Source organism: Micropterus dolomieu, linkage group LG13 (assembly GCF_021292245.1).
Source record: "Micropterus dolomieu isolate WLL.071019.BEF.003 ecotype Adirondacks linkage group LG13, ASM2129224v1, whole genome shotgun sequence".
Taxonomy (NCBI): domain Eukaryota; kingdom Metazoa; phylum Chordata; class Actinopteri; order Centrarchiformes; family Centrarchidae; genus Micropterus; species Micropterus dolomieu.
Window position 1 is genome coordinate 23,875,251 of NC_060162.1, and position 17,435 is coordinate 23,892,685.

General features: G+C 41.4%; 1 protein-coding gene and 1 non-coding gene across 5 annotated transcripts in view; both read right to left on the reverse strand.

The window, feature by feature from the left end:
- whrna (whirlin a) overlaps positions 1–9,260 on the reverse strand; it is a 184,325-nt gene extending 175,065 nt beyond the window's left edge. For 3 of the 4 annotated variants that reach the window (XM_046067502.1, XM_046067500.1, XM_046067504.1), the window contains exon 1: positions 7,729–9,260. In XM_046067502.1, the coding sequence (XP_045923458.1) occupies positions 7,729–8,472 (744 nt within the window). In that variant the 5' untranslated portion in view covers positions 8,473–9,260. The remainder of the gene's footprint in view (positions 1–7,728) is intronic. The other variant, XM_046067501.1, reaches the window with a different exon arrangement.
- Positions 9,261–12,110: 2,850 nt separating this feature from the next.
- On the reverse strand, positions 12,111–12,182 carry trnaq-uug. The gene has a single exon. It is a non-coding gene; the product is annotated as a tRNA-Gln (tRNA).
- Positions 12,183–17,435: the final 5,253 nt, after the last annotated feature.

A 17,435-nucleotide genomic window follows, 5' to 3' on the forward strand; every position in this document is an offset into this window, starting at 1 on the left:
CCATACTTCTGAGCATAGCAAGCACCTCATGATTTAGTATACACATACAGTACATTATATGTATGAGAGCACACGTTCACCAATAGATGAGCCTGTTGTGATATAAAATGCCATTTGAAGCCCTGGAGAAGTGGTTATGTAACCATCAGGCTTTCAGACACTAATAAATGGAACCATGGCAGAAAGAGGCAAAATCATTATCTACTTGTTTGGTCTATTTAGTAAGCTTTTTTTTTATGCATGAGTGTTTATTGAGCAAGCATTTTTTTTTAGTAACGCCCTCCTTAATAATCAGTGACACACATTACAGCAGGAAATTCGCCAGAAGACAGAAAATCCTCCACTGTTTGCCACTTGATCAGTTAGGGTTACGTGTCCTGCTAGAGGGCATGTTAGCAGTAGTTGTTGAGGGCTGGGAATGAGGAGAGAAGAGAAATAATTCCCCGTTGTTGTGATTTCACCAGCATGACATCTGTGCTGTTTACTGTGGTGTTGTGTAACCTTTAGGGCGCCTTAAGGCAACAATCAGTCCAAAGGTTTACAGAGAGATGCACTCGGAACATTTTTGGTGACTTGGTGACAAATCTGCTGCTCACTGTTATTAGACACATACCAACACAAGTATGTAAACACAAGCCCAGAGGCGAGGCCTAAAGGCACAGTACCTCATTTATTCCAGGCTGCTCACCGCAGTCCTTAATCAGCTTTAGCAGCCTTTAGTTGTGTGTCTTCAAACTGCCACATGCACACGCTGAGGCAACCCCATATGACAAATGGTCTGAGTTGTAACCGCTGCTGCGTTGAATGCAGAATCAGAGCCCAGAAAACATCACATCATTTATCAAACTTTTAAATGTATGTTTAAGAAAAGCCAATGCACACTTATTCTACATATTTTATTAGAGTATCATACTGGCCCAAATATGATACAACCCTGATTATAAGACGACCCCCTCTTTTCTAACACCAGCTTTTGCAAGAAGACTTCTTGAAAATATGAAACACTTTGAAGCTGTTAGGAATGTTTCCCAGAGATACTAAGTCCTAGTCCTCATCTTTGAAGCCTTCGCTCCTCTCAAAGTGAAACATGAAAATACTTCCATTAAGTCAGAATGTAAATCCACATTTGTGCAGCTTGCCTGTCAGTCACATCCAGCACTCACTCTTTGACTGTTTGCATTTTTCAGCTGTTTTCCTCATCATGACATTCTCTGAGAGCAGTCATTCTTGGCAGCTTGACAGAGATTTCAGTCCCCAGTCTGTCTCTGCAGTAAAGACGTCCGTAGACACTTTCAACTCGTTTTCACTCATCTGGAGCTTATTTCCCCTGTGGTAGCCAATCACTTTACAGAACATCCCACAGGTTAAACTCAGACACTTCCTTGAATATAATACGACCCTCACTTTTTCAACATAATTTCCAGAAAAACAGATTGTACTATATTCAGGCCAATATGGTAATATTTAGAGCCCAACCGATATGGGATTTTTAAGTCCGACGCCGATTTCGATATTTGAAGATTTTAAAATCCGACATGCCGATATATCAACAGATATTCTTTTCCCCCCATATTATAAGCAACGCATCACAGTGTTTCCAATATCAACGCTGACCGCCGCATATTGATTATCGATTTTTTTTAACTAGGCCTATTTAAAATCGTATTTGATTGCAGAGTGCCGTAGCACATTTGCGCAGCACATCCTCTCGCTCGTCCCTCTCTCTCGCAATCTCTCTCTCCCTCTCACTCATGAACACATCTACACAAATCTTTCCAACACAATGCTACTTAAAAAAGTTATTAGCATGCATGTAAGGAGCCTAGCTAATAAGGAGAGCTAACTTAATGTTAGAATACAGCTGAGTTTTCGAGGCTAGCACGCTGTATATAGCTGGTAGTCAATATTGACTGCATGCACACATTAAATCGATTAATTGTCAACTATTCAATTAATCACCAACTGTTTTGATAAAAGATTATCATTCCCAGTCATTTTTCTATGAAGAACATTCAAATTTCTCTGTTTTTAGCTTCTCAAATGTGAATATTTTCTGGTTTCTTTAGTCCTCTAGGACACTAATTGAAAATTATTGGGTTCTGAACAAAACTGGAGGAAGTCATCTTGGGCTTTGGGAAACACGGATCGACATTTTTTTACCATTTGTGACATTTTTAGACCAAACAACTAATCGATTATTTGTGAAAATGATGACAGATTAATTGACGAAGTTGCAGCCATGACTGACATTCAGTTGGTTTACAGTTTAGGATGATCTGACTGTATGTTTTGTAACGTAATAAGGAAGCCATGATGCCATCATACTTCTAAATAATTCACACTGGTCAGGTGTAAATTCTGACCATTGTATAACAACATGCAAAGTGATTCTGCTGTTGTTCATGTGCAGCCAACTTAAAATAGAAATAATGGTGATATTTCATTCAGATTTTGGGCAAAGTAACTACAAACTCTCAACAACGGGCTCTCTGTGATGCGGGTCTGAATGTTGACAATATCTAGCATGACAAACCTCTTTCACGCCAGCAGAATCAGCTCCAAGCTATGAATCAACTGATACCGTCCTCAAGTTTAACGAGATTTCTATCTGCCTCCCACTATCTAATCAACACACCGACCATTAGCAGTCTGCAGTGCTGCTCCAGGCCGCTGAGCTCCCATTTCTCTGACTTGTAGCCAGGTCTTTGCATGTCAATGTGCTGGGCAGCTGCCCAAGTGTCGACCCAGTGAATTTAGACCGACCATGTCTTCATCTTTTTACGAATACCCTCTCCCCCTGGTCTATTTGCAGGGCTGTCATAGCATCAACCCCTACAAAGGCACCAAACTAAAGTTTTTCTTGGTACAGTAGACAAACTAAGACAGGAAAACATGTCATCTACCAAGGTCATCCCCAGCTATCTTGTCTTGTATCTTCCTCTCTTTCCCTCCAGGTGTCTGAATTTTTGCCTCTATGCCATCCTTCTGCCTCCTCAGACTTGAGATGAATCAGAATAAAAAGTCAGAGAGACAGGCAGTCTGTGGCTGATGTGGAGACAAGACTGCTTGTCTTGGTAGTGTTGTGGCTCTGGCTCCAAAACAACAGGATTTATGTCCCCATTTCTATCTCATCACATCTCCTGACTGTCCATCTCATCACAGACAAGATGGTAAAGAATGCGAACTGGCTAGCTAACCTTGGCAGTGACTCTAGGGACCATGGCCAAGGGAGGCTCTTAGGAAGAGGAGAGAGTCGGAGACAGAAAGAAATACACCCGTAAGCCCTTGACTCGTCCCCTGGGCCAAACAACAATCTCCTGCTTTCAGATGCCATCCCTGAACTCATCAGGCAACACAGGTTTGCTAAAGTGAAGCAGATTAACGTCTACGTAGAGGTATACAGCGGGGAGAAAACATTGTGAACGAGTAATGTGCTAAATAAGTTGCAAAGACTTATTTTAAATCAGCTTTGTTGTTTGTGTAGAATTAGTGGTTTGTTATTTGTGTGACGGTGATAAAGGAGAGTGATTTTCTGGCTGAGCAAATGAGCAACACTGTAACTGACGGAATCAAAACTCATTATACACCTTTTTTGGGATACAACTCCAACAATAGCTAAAAGACACACATAGCTCACCAGTTAGATGAAGATTTTTAATCTGGTTAAAGATTGCATAGCTGGCTTTGCGTTGCCTGTTTACACATCCAGCAGAGATGAATGAACATCATTGTTTATTTGAAGTCACATTTCTGTCCATCTGATGAATGGAAATTCAATAGTCACTATCCTTTCTTGGTTTCCACAAACTCCTGAAGAAAAATATCTCTTTAGCTGCTACATGTTCCATATTCTTCCCACTAGTCATTAACTTTGTCTGTCTGCTGTTTGGTGCTGGGCAGGTAAAGCAGAGCGGGTTCCAAGCTTTGTGGCGCAACAGAGTCGGGTGATAACTCTCTTTGGGTTCATCACTAAGACACTTCACATTACACGCAGGCATTTGATTGGACGTTAAAGGTACAATGTGTAATGCTCCAAACAAATAGGGGGCAGCATTTCAGATCCTTCCACCCTGGCAGGGGAGGACCACCTGTGTTTTCTTGCCAGATCCACTCATGGCTGTACCTTCACCAGCTCGCTCTGTCTGAAAGCTGCAGATGGTTAACATGAGAGCCAAAAGAAGCAGGTAGCGCTTTGCTTTGCTTCCGCCTCCTGTGTGTCCTCAGACAGTTACGATTTCACAACATTCATTAGATCAGAACCGTTTCTTCTTCACACTCTGCTGATGAGGTTAGTTCATCTTCTGAATGTTTTAACCTAAAATTCTGGCCCTATCTTATACGCATTGTACCTTCAGTGCAGTTCAGTTCAAGGTGAGAGGAATGGATTAGATGTGATTTCTGTGTCCAGACAGCAGCTTATTCAAAGGTGACATTTCATCTGTCAAATGTGCCAGACGCTTAAATTCACTGAGTTGTTTTCAGACTTGGCTGGTAGTGTATAACATGGCTGCAAATATTTAAAAATGTTGCAATGCTTTAAGATTTAAACAAGGAACTATAATTAATAAAATTACTGAAGAAATGAATGCATGCAAAATGTTCAGTCATTTAACCATTAAAGACATATATATTATTCACCGTGTTGGGGTTTGAAGGACAGGGTTATACTGATTCACTTATTGATTATATTCAGTATTTAGGCTGGAAGTGCTTTTAGAATCAATCAACAGCTCAATAGTTTGACTACAACTTCCCTAAGTGAAAAAGGGTTGCATAACAAGTTAGAAATTGATCTGTAAATGTTTTCCTTAAATTTGGTAAAACTTTTCACACTATGTAGACAGCATAACATATTCTGCGTGTTCCAACATATGACTAAAGGTATTTGATGCTCAGATTGACTGAAATGTTCAAACCTAAGATGCTATGAGATCAGGCAGAAATATACTGTGGATGACGTGTGGGTTTGTACAATGCTTGACGATGTACTCAGAGTTTAAAAGGTTAAAATGATTGCAGTTCAAAAGCCTGTATTAACATTTCGACTAAGCCGAGAAGGCATAAAAATAACTGAACTCAAGCATTAATGACCTTCTGTGGAAATTTTATCTCACACGGGGCCACTCTGGGTGCCTGCCCTTTCTGCCTAATAACAGGCAGCTGTAGCATTATAACTGGTAGTAGTCATAGTTATACATACCATAGTCATTAGGGATGGCTTAGTAGCAGAACGAGTAGCAGGGCAATTATGAAATAAGAATTTGCTGACAATGACACAAAGGTGAATAAATAACTATATTTAGAAAGATGTAGGCAGCCTACTTTTCATCCATCTTTGGTTTTACTTCCTCTTAGTCTCAATACCAACACAACTACAAACATAAAACTCTCCAATTGTTCATTTACAGTAAGAACAACCAATAACCTTCACTCCACAGATGAGAGACAACTTATGGAGAAATGTGGAGAAAAATTGATTGGAAAAAAACATGGATGGTTAATTCTGTCATTAGTATTCTATCTGACGCAGTTTGAGATAACGTTCAATATGAGGAGCGGAGCTGTTATGCTGCAGCCTTGTGAAATAATTTAGTCTGAAGAGCCGATTTAGAGAAACTACTAACACAAAATTAGGCCAAAGACTTTAACACTTCGTCACGTGTCACATCAACAGAGAACGGTGTATTAATGGGGGTTATGCTCCTTCCTCAGAGACAGTTTGCCATGACAGAATTACATTACACCACAATATATCACAGAATACAATGAGAAGACAATAAAATAAAACTATGAAAATGTATCAATCTAAAAGATGGTGTCACCTTAGGGCCTGGAGCAGTCAAGTCAACCAGAGGATCTGCACTGGGTGGCAGTTAGGTAGTTAGTTTAGAGATACAGTCATAACTAAGGCAAGACAACAATAAAAGGTAGTTCCATCTTAATGGTTACCATGCACATTAGTATTCTGGCATGAGCTGCTGCATGTTCCTCCTGGTCACAAGCTCGCCCTTCTAACCTTTAGGCCACAACTGCATTACTGTGTTGCAAAATGACCTGCAATTAATGAAAACATGATGCTGTGTGGCAAAAAAAAAATCTGTTTTACCATTAGTGAGTACAATTCTTAAATTTATGACCCTGGGCCATGTGCAACTATTTAGTTTCTAATTAGAGTTATTATTATAATTTACATTATAACTAGGCTATGTTTCAACTTACACACAGCTGGTGCAACAGGCTGCTGTATGATAGGGGATAAATGTATCTATAATATACCTGTAAAGCCTAAAATGTATTCTCAACCACACAGGTAACCAGTGACTAAAGGCAAAATCAGGGGCAACATGTTCTCATCTTTTGGCATTAGTTAAAAGCCTATGTGTGTATGTATTTTGGATTTACTGAAGGCAGGAGCTTGCCTTATGGCAGAGCCCTGCTTAATGTGAATTACAAAAGTCCACACAAGAGGAGATAAAAGCATGGGCGACTTTGAAGGTTATAAAGCACTTAATTTGAGCTATAATCCATGGCTGTTGGAGGGGACAAACTGGTGACCTTTCAAACTACAGACATACAATCACTATTCTTAAAAAGCAGCTTATAGATATCCGGTACTGTCTGGTGTTGTTATTTTTTATTTTTGATAACTGTATTATCAATGTAAGTGCAAGCCAATGCTGCATGCATAGATGGAAATCAAGAGGGCAGCATGATAACATTGCCAGAAGAATAAATACAATGCAGAGATAAAAAGGTAAGAACAACAGCCATATGCTACAAAAACTAGATGTAATGTCCAGTTAAGATGCTTTGATAGGTATTAGTTTCTAAAAAAAAAATCTAACATGAAGTCAATCATTAAATAAGGAGTAAAAGCACTGACCAGTGCAATTTTCCAGATGCTTTAAACAGACTTGAACCTTGTTGAGAACTATGAATCCCAGTGATATGAGTATATACAGCATGGGCAAATAGGTGTGAATGAGAGCAATTACAAAATCGATCATAAAAGCATGCCATGAAATAGAGAGGGGGGGGGGGGGGGGGGGGGGGGGGGGGGGGGGGGGACAGCCAAGTTAGCAGTTAGCAGAAAGACAAGAAAACATTGAGATGAATGTTCAGCACCATGGACAGCTCATAAAACCAATGACCTCACAAGGTGTCCTCCTAAATCAATCTTCACTGTTCGAAAATCAGACATGCTCTTTTATCACCCCATTTGCTAATAGGCTTTCTTTACACTTGGTGGCACTAACAATAGCGCGCAGGGCTGAAATGGGCCCAGGCTGTGGACACAAACGCACACACGAACACACACAAACACACACACAAACACACACACGCACTCCTCTGTGGCTACCAGCTGCTTTGAAGGTGTCTAGTTACGTGCACGCTTCCTACAAGGAGTATTCATTGCGCGCGTTTACACTGCACTGCCGTGGCAACACATTGCTTGCTGATATAACAAATAGCCACAGCTGCTTCCAGCCAAAAAAGTTAATTCCCCTCAACAAATCGGAGCTTGTTGGCGTCAAGAGGTAAATTTTAGACACCGAGGCCAAACATATAATTCATATGAGGCATGAGCTTATTACAGACAGGAGCTCGGTTAGAGGACGAGGCCAGTGCACGTAGTTCTCATGACTGCATAGCTACGGGCTACTAGTTTATACGCTGTTTTGAAAGGATGACTTGGTGAAGATAAACAAAAGGAAAAACTTAGCCTACCTTCACTGCTTCAGCATGAGTGACTTTGTCGAAGACTTTGTCGTTGACTTTCATGATCTGGTCACCGATCCGGAGACCCTCTTTCTCCGCCAGGCTCCCCGGTTCCACCAGGGACACATAGATGCCGACCCCGTGCTCCGAGCCGCCGCGGATGCTGAAGCCCAAGCCCTCGTTGCTCTTATGCCGCTTCATGGTGACCTGCCGCAGCTCGCCCGGCGGCTCGTGGACAAAGTTCCTCCCGAGAAGCGGCACCAGGGGAGCTGTCCCGTCGCTGCTGGTGCTGAAGCTGTCCGGCGAGCCCCGCAACGCCACCTGAAACTCGGGCGGGATGTTTGGCGAGAAATGCCCCGGAGGAGTCGGGCTGGCGCTGGGGAAGTCGCCCGGCGTGGGGTCGGTGCTGCCGTTGCTTGCAGCCAAATCCGACTTTAAGTAGAGGCCCTCTGAGGTGTACTGCTCGAAGAGAAGCTGATCGGAGCGGGGGATGACCAGCCGCAGCATGGGCAGAAGTTGCCGCTTGCTGGGCGCGTTGAGGATGACGTTGAGGGTCTGCACCAGGTCGTACACGTTGCGTTTGGAGTGGTAGACGTTGAGGCAGTGGATGAACTGCTCCCTCTCGAAGTCGTTGAGCAGGAGGTTGAGCGCGTTGTGCAGCTTCCTCACGTTGGCCGAGAGCGTCCGCGCGCTGGAGGCCACCGAGTTGGCCGAGGAGCTGAGCGACATCCGCTCCAGGTCGGTGCTGCTCATCCTGGCAGTGTGTCCGGGACGCGGCGCCACACTGGTGCGGGTTAGAGAGCAAGCATAACGGGCAGGTGGCACGGGATTAGACTGGCCCTTGGCATCACGACCGCTGGAGGACGTGCACTCCGGTTATATCCATGCTGTCTGTTTGGTTGTGACAGATGATCCACTTACTACTCGCAATTTGCTGGATAGAGCGATCAAAGGGGCAACTTCCACGGCCAATTAAGTCCAACTAATTCAATTTCACAGTTGACACATATTAATTAGCACTTACCATCATTTAGGTGGATTTCAGCAATTGGATTCTGCAAACTTCACGCGTGATAGGGTGCGTCGAGACTGAACACGCAACAGCCCCGCGGAAAAGTCGTCCCGCTCCGCCAGAGAGCTTAGTAATGAGCCACGTAAGGATCTCAGCCTGCGTGTCATTAACTGCGGTCTTATTTTCCAGGAGGTCAGGTGGCTGCCTCAGCGTCGCTTCTCTGGTGTCCGCCTCGCAGCTCCACAAGACGGTATAAAACACCCGAACTTAAAATGACTTGTACTTGGTTCACCGTTGCGCAACCAACTTAGAGAGAAACACTATATCTTCCAACGAAGAAAGAGAAAATAAAAAGTTCTTTTTGTGCTCTTCTCAGGCGTCCCGCTGTGTTCCCGCTCAGGTCCAAACGACGACAAGTTCACAAAAATATCTATCCAGCAGTGTCACACGGAGCAGACGTGTACTCCAGCCATCTGTCTGTTGGTCTTGTTTTTTATATCCGTCCGGTTGCAGTTTGGAGGCAACCTGCTGCTGGCTCTCTCTCCGCTTCTCGGTGGTTACTACAGAGACAGAGCGGAGACTGGCTGCTCTCTCGCCTCTGACCGTCCTCTGGCAGGAAATGACGCAGCGTCGTGCAGCCAATGCGTCGCTTACAACCAGTAGCATGCGCTCGTTTCCCCCATGCTCATGGCACTTCCGCAAACAATAAGTTATGAAACAGGACTTTAAGTAGCCTGCGTTTGGCTGTGCAGCTTGTTGTCGGTTCTCATATCTTTAAAATACGTTTGTTAAAGACCATACATATATATTTGTAAATTCTTCCTATAATGCTTTTATTTTATTGTCATTTTGTTTTGCTGTCCTGAAGCACTTTGTAGGCTATGAGGTTTTGAAAGGTGCTACAAATATATTATTATTATCATGAGGCTATGTTCTATAAAAGCAAAATATGAATGCAGTTTCAGTTTAATGTTTCTGTGTCTCTTCCACTACTGCTCATCAGTGTAAACAAATTCCTCAAAACTGTTTTGTTTTACAAAAAGTTACAGAGCATGTGGATATACAGCTTTCTCCAAAGTAGCCGCTAGAGTGCACACTGTGAAATAAAAAAGAAAGAGAAAATACTTTGACAGTTGACATTTTTAAAGCAGATATTTTAACTTGTCATAGTAGAAACACGTGTTTCTCATAACACTAACATGGCTCCATTCTGTTCAGGTGCCTCAGAAAGGATGACAGTCAGCCATCATGCACAATATCAGAACCCTGAAACGGAAGCAGCTAAATAAAATTAATCTATCAATAATTTCATTATTTAGATCAGTGGTATTCCTACTGTGACATGTCTTCTGTGAAAAAGGTGAATTGTCCTCCAATGGACAACTGGTTAACAATGAACTCTCTTGTTAATCAGTAAGTAAGTATCACTACAAACACACTTATAATTTGCTTGTAGGGTCATAAAAAAATACATCTTTCAGAAGAGCTTCACCAACACTGCTAGTAGCCAGTAGGTCACAGTACATGGCAAGTCCTTCTGAAGTGGGGCTGCTTGTGTCTCAACAGGTGGCACAGCAACTCAAGTCCAGGTGTCTGACTTGTTGACTCGTTCTGCTTTTAAAAGTCGTTGTACCCCAAAATTAAATATATAAACTAATCACAACCTACACTATATCAAATAAAACAGATAATTCTCTTTAGAACGATTATCAAAGCTCATTTATTTGTGCTTTTTGGGAAGGTTGGTAAATTTGGAATATTTGAAGGCCCATTTGTGTAACAATGAAACAGATCTATGATTTAAAAATATAATAATTCAATCGGATGTAATTATTTTTAACAAGTCAGATCACATTGGAGATTGTGTTGGTGACCCACTGGGACTGGCTAATTAGTAGTTGACAATAGACTGGCACCACTGAGATCTATGATGTTAATGTATATTACAAAATGACTCCTTCATTTACTTTTTTATGATCAGTTCTAATTTAATGTTGGTTTTGCCATCTTAAATTCTACATCGTAAAAGTGCAGCATTACATACAGTATGTACATACATATCTCTGGACAGATATTAATCTTTGTCTGCAGGTCGCTGATGGAGTTTAACCAGTTGCTGTAATCCCTGATCTATGAGTCCTCAAGCTGTAGCCAAAAGGAGCAAAGTGGAGGTGAACTCAGTTGCCCCAGCAATCAATCACATTTGCAAAACGGTGATAATATCAACTGCAAATGAGGCCCTTGCTGTGAGGCCTCTGTGTTGACAAATGGCACTGTGCAGTTTTGGCAGAGTTTCCAAGCTGAGCCGTCCTTAAAATCTGCAGCTGCTGAGCCAAATATTCCTTCTGCTTTATTAACAAGCAACTGAAACATTTGAAAGGCTGACCTCGGCAAAACAGAGGACTGTCTGCTCTCCAAAAAGGAACAATTGTGACACTTTAATTTAAAATTGTGACCAAGAATGTGCCGGGTGATATAATTATGTCAAAGTAATTAGTGAGGTTGAAAATGGACCTATTAGCATGGTAAGTGAACATTGTCTTTGGAAAGGAATCAATAAAATAGAGGAATGCTCTGATTATCAGAGGAGCAAATGAGGTTGAAGCAGAGCTGACTGAAATCACAGATGAAGTCAGCACTCTGCTTCCTGAAAGTGACACAGCACAACTGTCAGCAAAGCAGCAACGCAGGCAACAGAGATAAAAGCAAGAGCATCTGATAGTATATTCATGGTTTCTGAGGCAGAGGTTTATCAGTTAATGATTTTCTTTGCTAAGTATTTCTTTTCAATCTTCCAATTTCAGTTTATGGTAAAATGGTGTGAAATTAGAGACTTGGGCTGCAACTACCATCTACCACCTAATCATGGCAGTAGAATATCATACCCAGAGCCCAATATGATGTCTTCAAATTGTTTGTTTCAGATAATTAAATCTGACATTATATAAAAAGAAGAAAAGCAGGAAATACTCAAATTTGAGAAGCTGGAACCAGAAAATGTGTGGCATTTTTACTTGATAAACAACTGCTCCAGTCAATGGATTATCAAAATACTGTAAGCTATTGGTTGATTCATGTTTTGATAATCTCTTAAGAAAGAGAGCCCTGATCCTGACCCCAACCCCAACCGCATTCCAACACATTTGGAATGAACTGGAATGATGACTGCGAGCCTGGCCTTACCACCCGAAATCAGTGTTTGACCTCACTAATGCTTTAATGTTTCCAAAATCTGGTGGGAAGTCTTCCTGGAAGAGTGAAGGCTGTTATAGCAGTTAGGGCCTTGCTCAGGTGCACCTTTGGTAGTGGGCTGTGCTGGACTCAAAACAGCGACCCTCCGGTATCCAGCAGTTCATAGGTTGTATTCTTGCTTCACCTCAGGTTCCACTGAGATTTGAACTCAGAGCACTGGATTCAAAGTCCAGAGTGCTAACCATAACACCATGCAACCACTCAAAGGGCTCACTTTCCTGTAGTGGTATTTATAGCCATACAGGCAGTTTTGGTTTTCTTTGTCATGGTTTTGAGAATTTCTCTGAGATTTCTGCCTCCACTCCAATACAATAAACATTAATGGGATTCATGACGGGTCAACAAAACAACAACATCCCTGGATTTACTGGACATGGACTACACCTAATGAGTCACTTTAAGTCGCTTTAGGTGGAAATGCATTAAATAACTAGAAGACAAGCATGTCAGATATCTGTTTATCAGAGAGACACAGTGATAGCACAGAGAGTCACTGGAAAACGTTGACACAGTAAAGATTTGGACAGTTATTTTTTTGTCTGTGTGGCTGAGCAGGAGGTCAAAGAGAGACTGTTTACGTGTGCACACTTGTTTGTGTGACTGTGTGCGCTTGAAGTTGATTGATGACAGCAATTAGAGGAGTTCACCAGTGGGAAACATTGAACAGCCAAAGAATATTATAATGGGCAGAGACACGTGTTGCCCAACAAGCAGAGAAGATAAAGATACAGAAAGTTTGCTGTGTGAGAGAGAAAGGGAATAACTGAGAGAGAGGAGGAAAGACATAAAAGAGAGGCAAAGAACACAATGATTTCTTTAAGAACACCCGCAGAGCTAATGGTTTTGGCTATTGCCACAGTTTTTAATTTTAACAGCAGAAGCTCATAGCTGAACGTCCAGCACTAAAATCCCAGGGACAGACAGAGACGGATTGTCTCATGGTGGCAGAACAATTAATGTGTTAATGAAGAGATTCTCGCAGTGTGATGACCTACTGCATTATGATAACAGCTCTGTGTGTGAATGTCAGACAGAAAGATATGCAGCCGTGCAGTAAGACTATGGCTACTCCATTTAGTTGATCAGTATGACCAGAGCATTTTGCCCCAGGAAAAGATTTTCCAAAATACAAAAGGCCACCTACTTTCAATTAAATTAAATTAGCACATTTCATGGTTAACTATAATCAGTTTGAAGGCTTAATAAGGCTTAAATACTTCACTTAATAGGCTTAACTGTGTATGACTAAAAGCTTAACAGAGTCATCAGTTTTCATCAAATGGAAGATGAATGGGCTCTAAACAGGTGGGCATTTAAAACAAAGGCTATATAATGTGAAATGGGTTGCTCATAGTGAACCCACAGAGAATAAATTTATCACCCAACTCTGCAGTTTCTCTCAGAGTTCATTGCTTTGATTTTACCGCAACTTTACTGTTTTGATTCAGTCTCACCCCTATCATCAAAGTGAGTGATTATTGGTTTAGTGCAGAATAAAAGCCAGCAATTTAAATGGCATTTTCTGTGTCATTATAATGCATCATTTGCTATATTAATATAATTTCATTTTTCATTTTCATGCTTAGGGTGGATGGAAGACCTTGAAGGGCTTGAAAGTTGCCCTGTGGAGTTTTCTTGTAAACAAACAAAAGTCATGTATTTACATTCAGTGTTCCAATTCACTCACCAAAATGTATTGCGTGAATCCTTGAGGTCAAACATGTGAATGCATTTCCTTCCTCATAAAACATTTGCTAAGCCAATTTTACTTAAAAGTTTGAATCCTGCATTCCTACATCCCTGTTCACTTCCTAGCAGTATTATTTGCTGAATTTGTTGGCGCATTGTTGTGTATCTTGGGGCAATGCTGCCACTTGTAGAGAATTGAAATAGTATGAAACCATTGGCAGGACTGTTTATTGCCTTACGCATGAGACAAAAAGAACTGCTCCGTAGCGCTACTAGAGGTCAAAAACACCAGGAAATAAATCCAGACCCATTCAGAAAGTATTGTATTTCTTTAATATGGATTCACACTCACACAATTACATTTTTTGTTTGTTTGTTTGTTTTTCAAGCACTGGCCTGGACCCTGCAAGAAACTTGTATATGTACATGTGCAGGCAACAGCAGAAGAGTTTGTAAAAGCAGGTACACTGCAGGGAAGTGGAACTGAGTGTCTGAACATTATCACGCTCAGGCTGCAGTCGCACCTTAATGAGTCATGCAACATTAAGCTTTTCCCACTGATTTACTTTGAAATAAAACTCTGACTGTTCACCTGGAAGGAAGAGTGTTTCATCTGGTTTTAAGTGGACACTCCAGTGCTACAGTGTGACATTTAACAGAACATAAGCATACCTCTGTCACTTAGCACTCAATTTGCATGAAAGGACGCATAGTTTAATGCATGCATGTCATACCCCCTCTCTCTCCCCCTGTATGCTGTCCGCCTCTTCACTGTCAGCTGTGTCCAATAAAGTTGAAAATGGAACAAAAATAAATAAATAAGCTGGTGTGATTGAGACATGCCACAGGTTTTGAAACAGAATGCAGCAGGACAGGCTGGTGCTAGAATGCTAACTTCAGTAGATATCTCTGCAACACATAAACATCTTTGACATAACGCCCAAACGATTATTTCTACTAATTCTGTTGATAATCATTGAGGGCATTTAATTAGCTAAAGCAACTTATTTCTGTTGAGGTCATCGCTCTGTCTCATTTTACAACACCACATTGGTCCACATCTAAAAATAGCCCCACTGTGTTTGTTTGTGATTGATTATTTCATCTGACGTGGGATCACAGTTAGCCGAGCTGCTGCATTAATGGATGGATGACACCGTTCCAGATAATTTGCAGAAACTGGCAGAAGCACACACACACAGTGTACAGGCCTATCATTTAGCTCACTGCCCCTGCCTAGTCAGATAATCTAAGCCAGACATCAATCGTGAATTGAGGTGGTATTGTAAAATCTGCACATTCAGATCACTGCCAGTCTCACTGCATGTTCTCGAGCTGATAGAGCCAATCTCCCTGATCTGGCTTTGTAGCCAGAAACCAGGCACCCAGAGCTCTGCAGCACCATGCATGACCAGAAATAGCTGCAGTATGCATTTCCTTCCAACAATCCAAAAGCTTTTCACATGCACATCATGCACACGGCTAGAAAAGAAGACATTGTGGTTGCATGAGCACTTTTGTGCACATCTCAGAAGTCCTGTCCCCTTAATGAAGTTTCTGGAACACATACTCTGAAGAAAACCTGGTGACTCTTGGCTGTATTGCTGGTTATCTTGCTAGTTAACAAGATACAACATGTAAATGATACAGTATTGGACCTGTTGGAAGCGGTCTTTTTCCTCCTTTGGTGGATTCTTACTGCTTCCAGTATTTGTGCTAAGCTAGGCTTCACATGCCCTGGCCCAGTCTCTTTACAGAACACACAGATGAAACTGATATTGTAACTGACAAGTAAGCATATTTCCCAAAGGTATAACTTTAAATGTATGTGTGTGCCCTGAAGCAGTTGATGTGATATGAAGAACAGTAAAAAAGCTGTCACATAAATGCTTTGAGTTGAAATGTCTCTGTAATGCTCAAGTGAAAGCCAATATTACAGGGGAATAAGCTGTGAGCAAGAGTCATGGCTATATTTCTAAAGCCAGCTCACAAGTAGGCCTAACATCTTCCTCAGAATTTATTGTGATCCGGAAACCCGCTCATAACACTCAAACATGATGGTTCATATTTCACCAAGTATGCTACATAAAAATACATGACAGCATCTTGCACTTTCCAAACATGTTAAGCAACAGCATAAAGGTCTCAGCAACTAACATTCCAAGAAAGTAATTCACTAGCAGCATAAAAGCAGAAATTTACTGATAGTAACGTTATACGCTAAGACATGCAACACAAGCAGATTAGTGGGGCAGCAAAAGAGCAGACAGCAGTTAGCCTCTTACTGATATTGCTAAAACACTTTACCAACATAGATAGCAACTGAGGTTCACCTTGTTAGCACAAACAGACAACTTGTCTTAGAAAAGTGAAGCAGTGACTCGCTAAGGTCATACCTGTCCTACAACAGTTAGTCAGACTGCTGGTAACCTAGCTTGACAATTAAATGCTATACTGTGAGATGCTGCGATAGCATTAGCGTTACATATATTTACATCAAAATGTTTACAGCAGACTTTGTGAAAGAGTAACGATCCACAACAATGATTTCAAACCCCAACAGGTCGAGGCAAATGGCCGCCCAGCCTGAGTCGAGGTTCTGCTTAAGGTTTCTGCTAAAAAGGAGTTTTTCGTGGCCACTGTCGTCAAGTGCTCGCTCAAGGTGGGAATTGTTGGGATTTTGTAAAATATATTATAAAGAGTATGGTCTAGACCTGCTCTATGAAAAGTGCAATTAGACAATGTGATATCATGGGATGGCATATAAATAGCATGCCACTTTTAACATTTCGCCTGCCATGTAACGTGCGATTTAACAATGTCTAGTACCCATAGACTGCACCAACACAAAGGAGGAAGCTGTGGTGTTAACTGGTCGACATGCATACAATCACTGACGTAGTTTTAGGCACACCCTGTGATGGTTAGGATAAGAGTAAGGGGCTTCGGAGGGCTGCCAATGCCTTTAACACTAAACGTAGCGAACATTATGTAGCTAACATTAGCTAAAGGCTACTCAAAACATCATGGTTTGGGTTACAATAATGACATGACTTAACTTGCAACTTACATAACTTACGTAACTTATGAAACCTGCGTAACTTCACTAAAATCATTAATCTTGTCTTTTGTTTGATTTTTGATTCACACAGCAACTGAACATTTTGGATGGGGTGGTAATATGTTTATTAGCCACCACTTTTCTGATTATTTATCCTACTGGTCTTTTTCCTGTGACAGGTGGCACACCACTTCTGCACAATATATGTCTGTACAGACTAATTGGTGTGAAATGACACGTGAAAAGCAAAAATTGTGATGGAATACCACGGGTAATTATCTGTGTGTTATTCATACACCATATGGTGATACCAGGCTTAATTAGATAACTTGGCTATATAAATATCATTGAATTGAAGTTCAGTGCTGTAGATTATTTTTTCCACGCTATATCAATGAGAGAAGGTTACATCTATCTATCTATCTATACACATTACAAATGTGACATGTCCTGGTCTGGGTGTAGCTTCTCTGAGGTATAAGTTCCTAAGGTAATCTTTGTGAAACAAATGTTATTGTAGCTAACCAAAATGATTTTGGCAAACAGCAACTGGGGTGCTCTCATCTCTCCTTCCTTTATCCCCTCTGCCTTTCTTTTAAATTCTCATCTGAGAGACCACAGGGTTGTAGCCGACATTTTGCTGATAGATAACAGCTCACAGTGCAGCCTGGTGCCAAGGTCTCTGGCTGCTCAGATGAATTC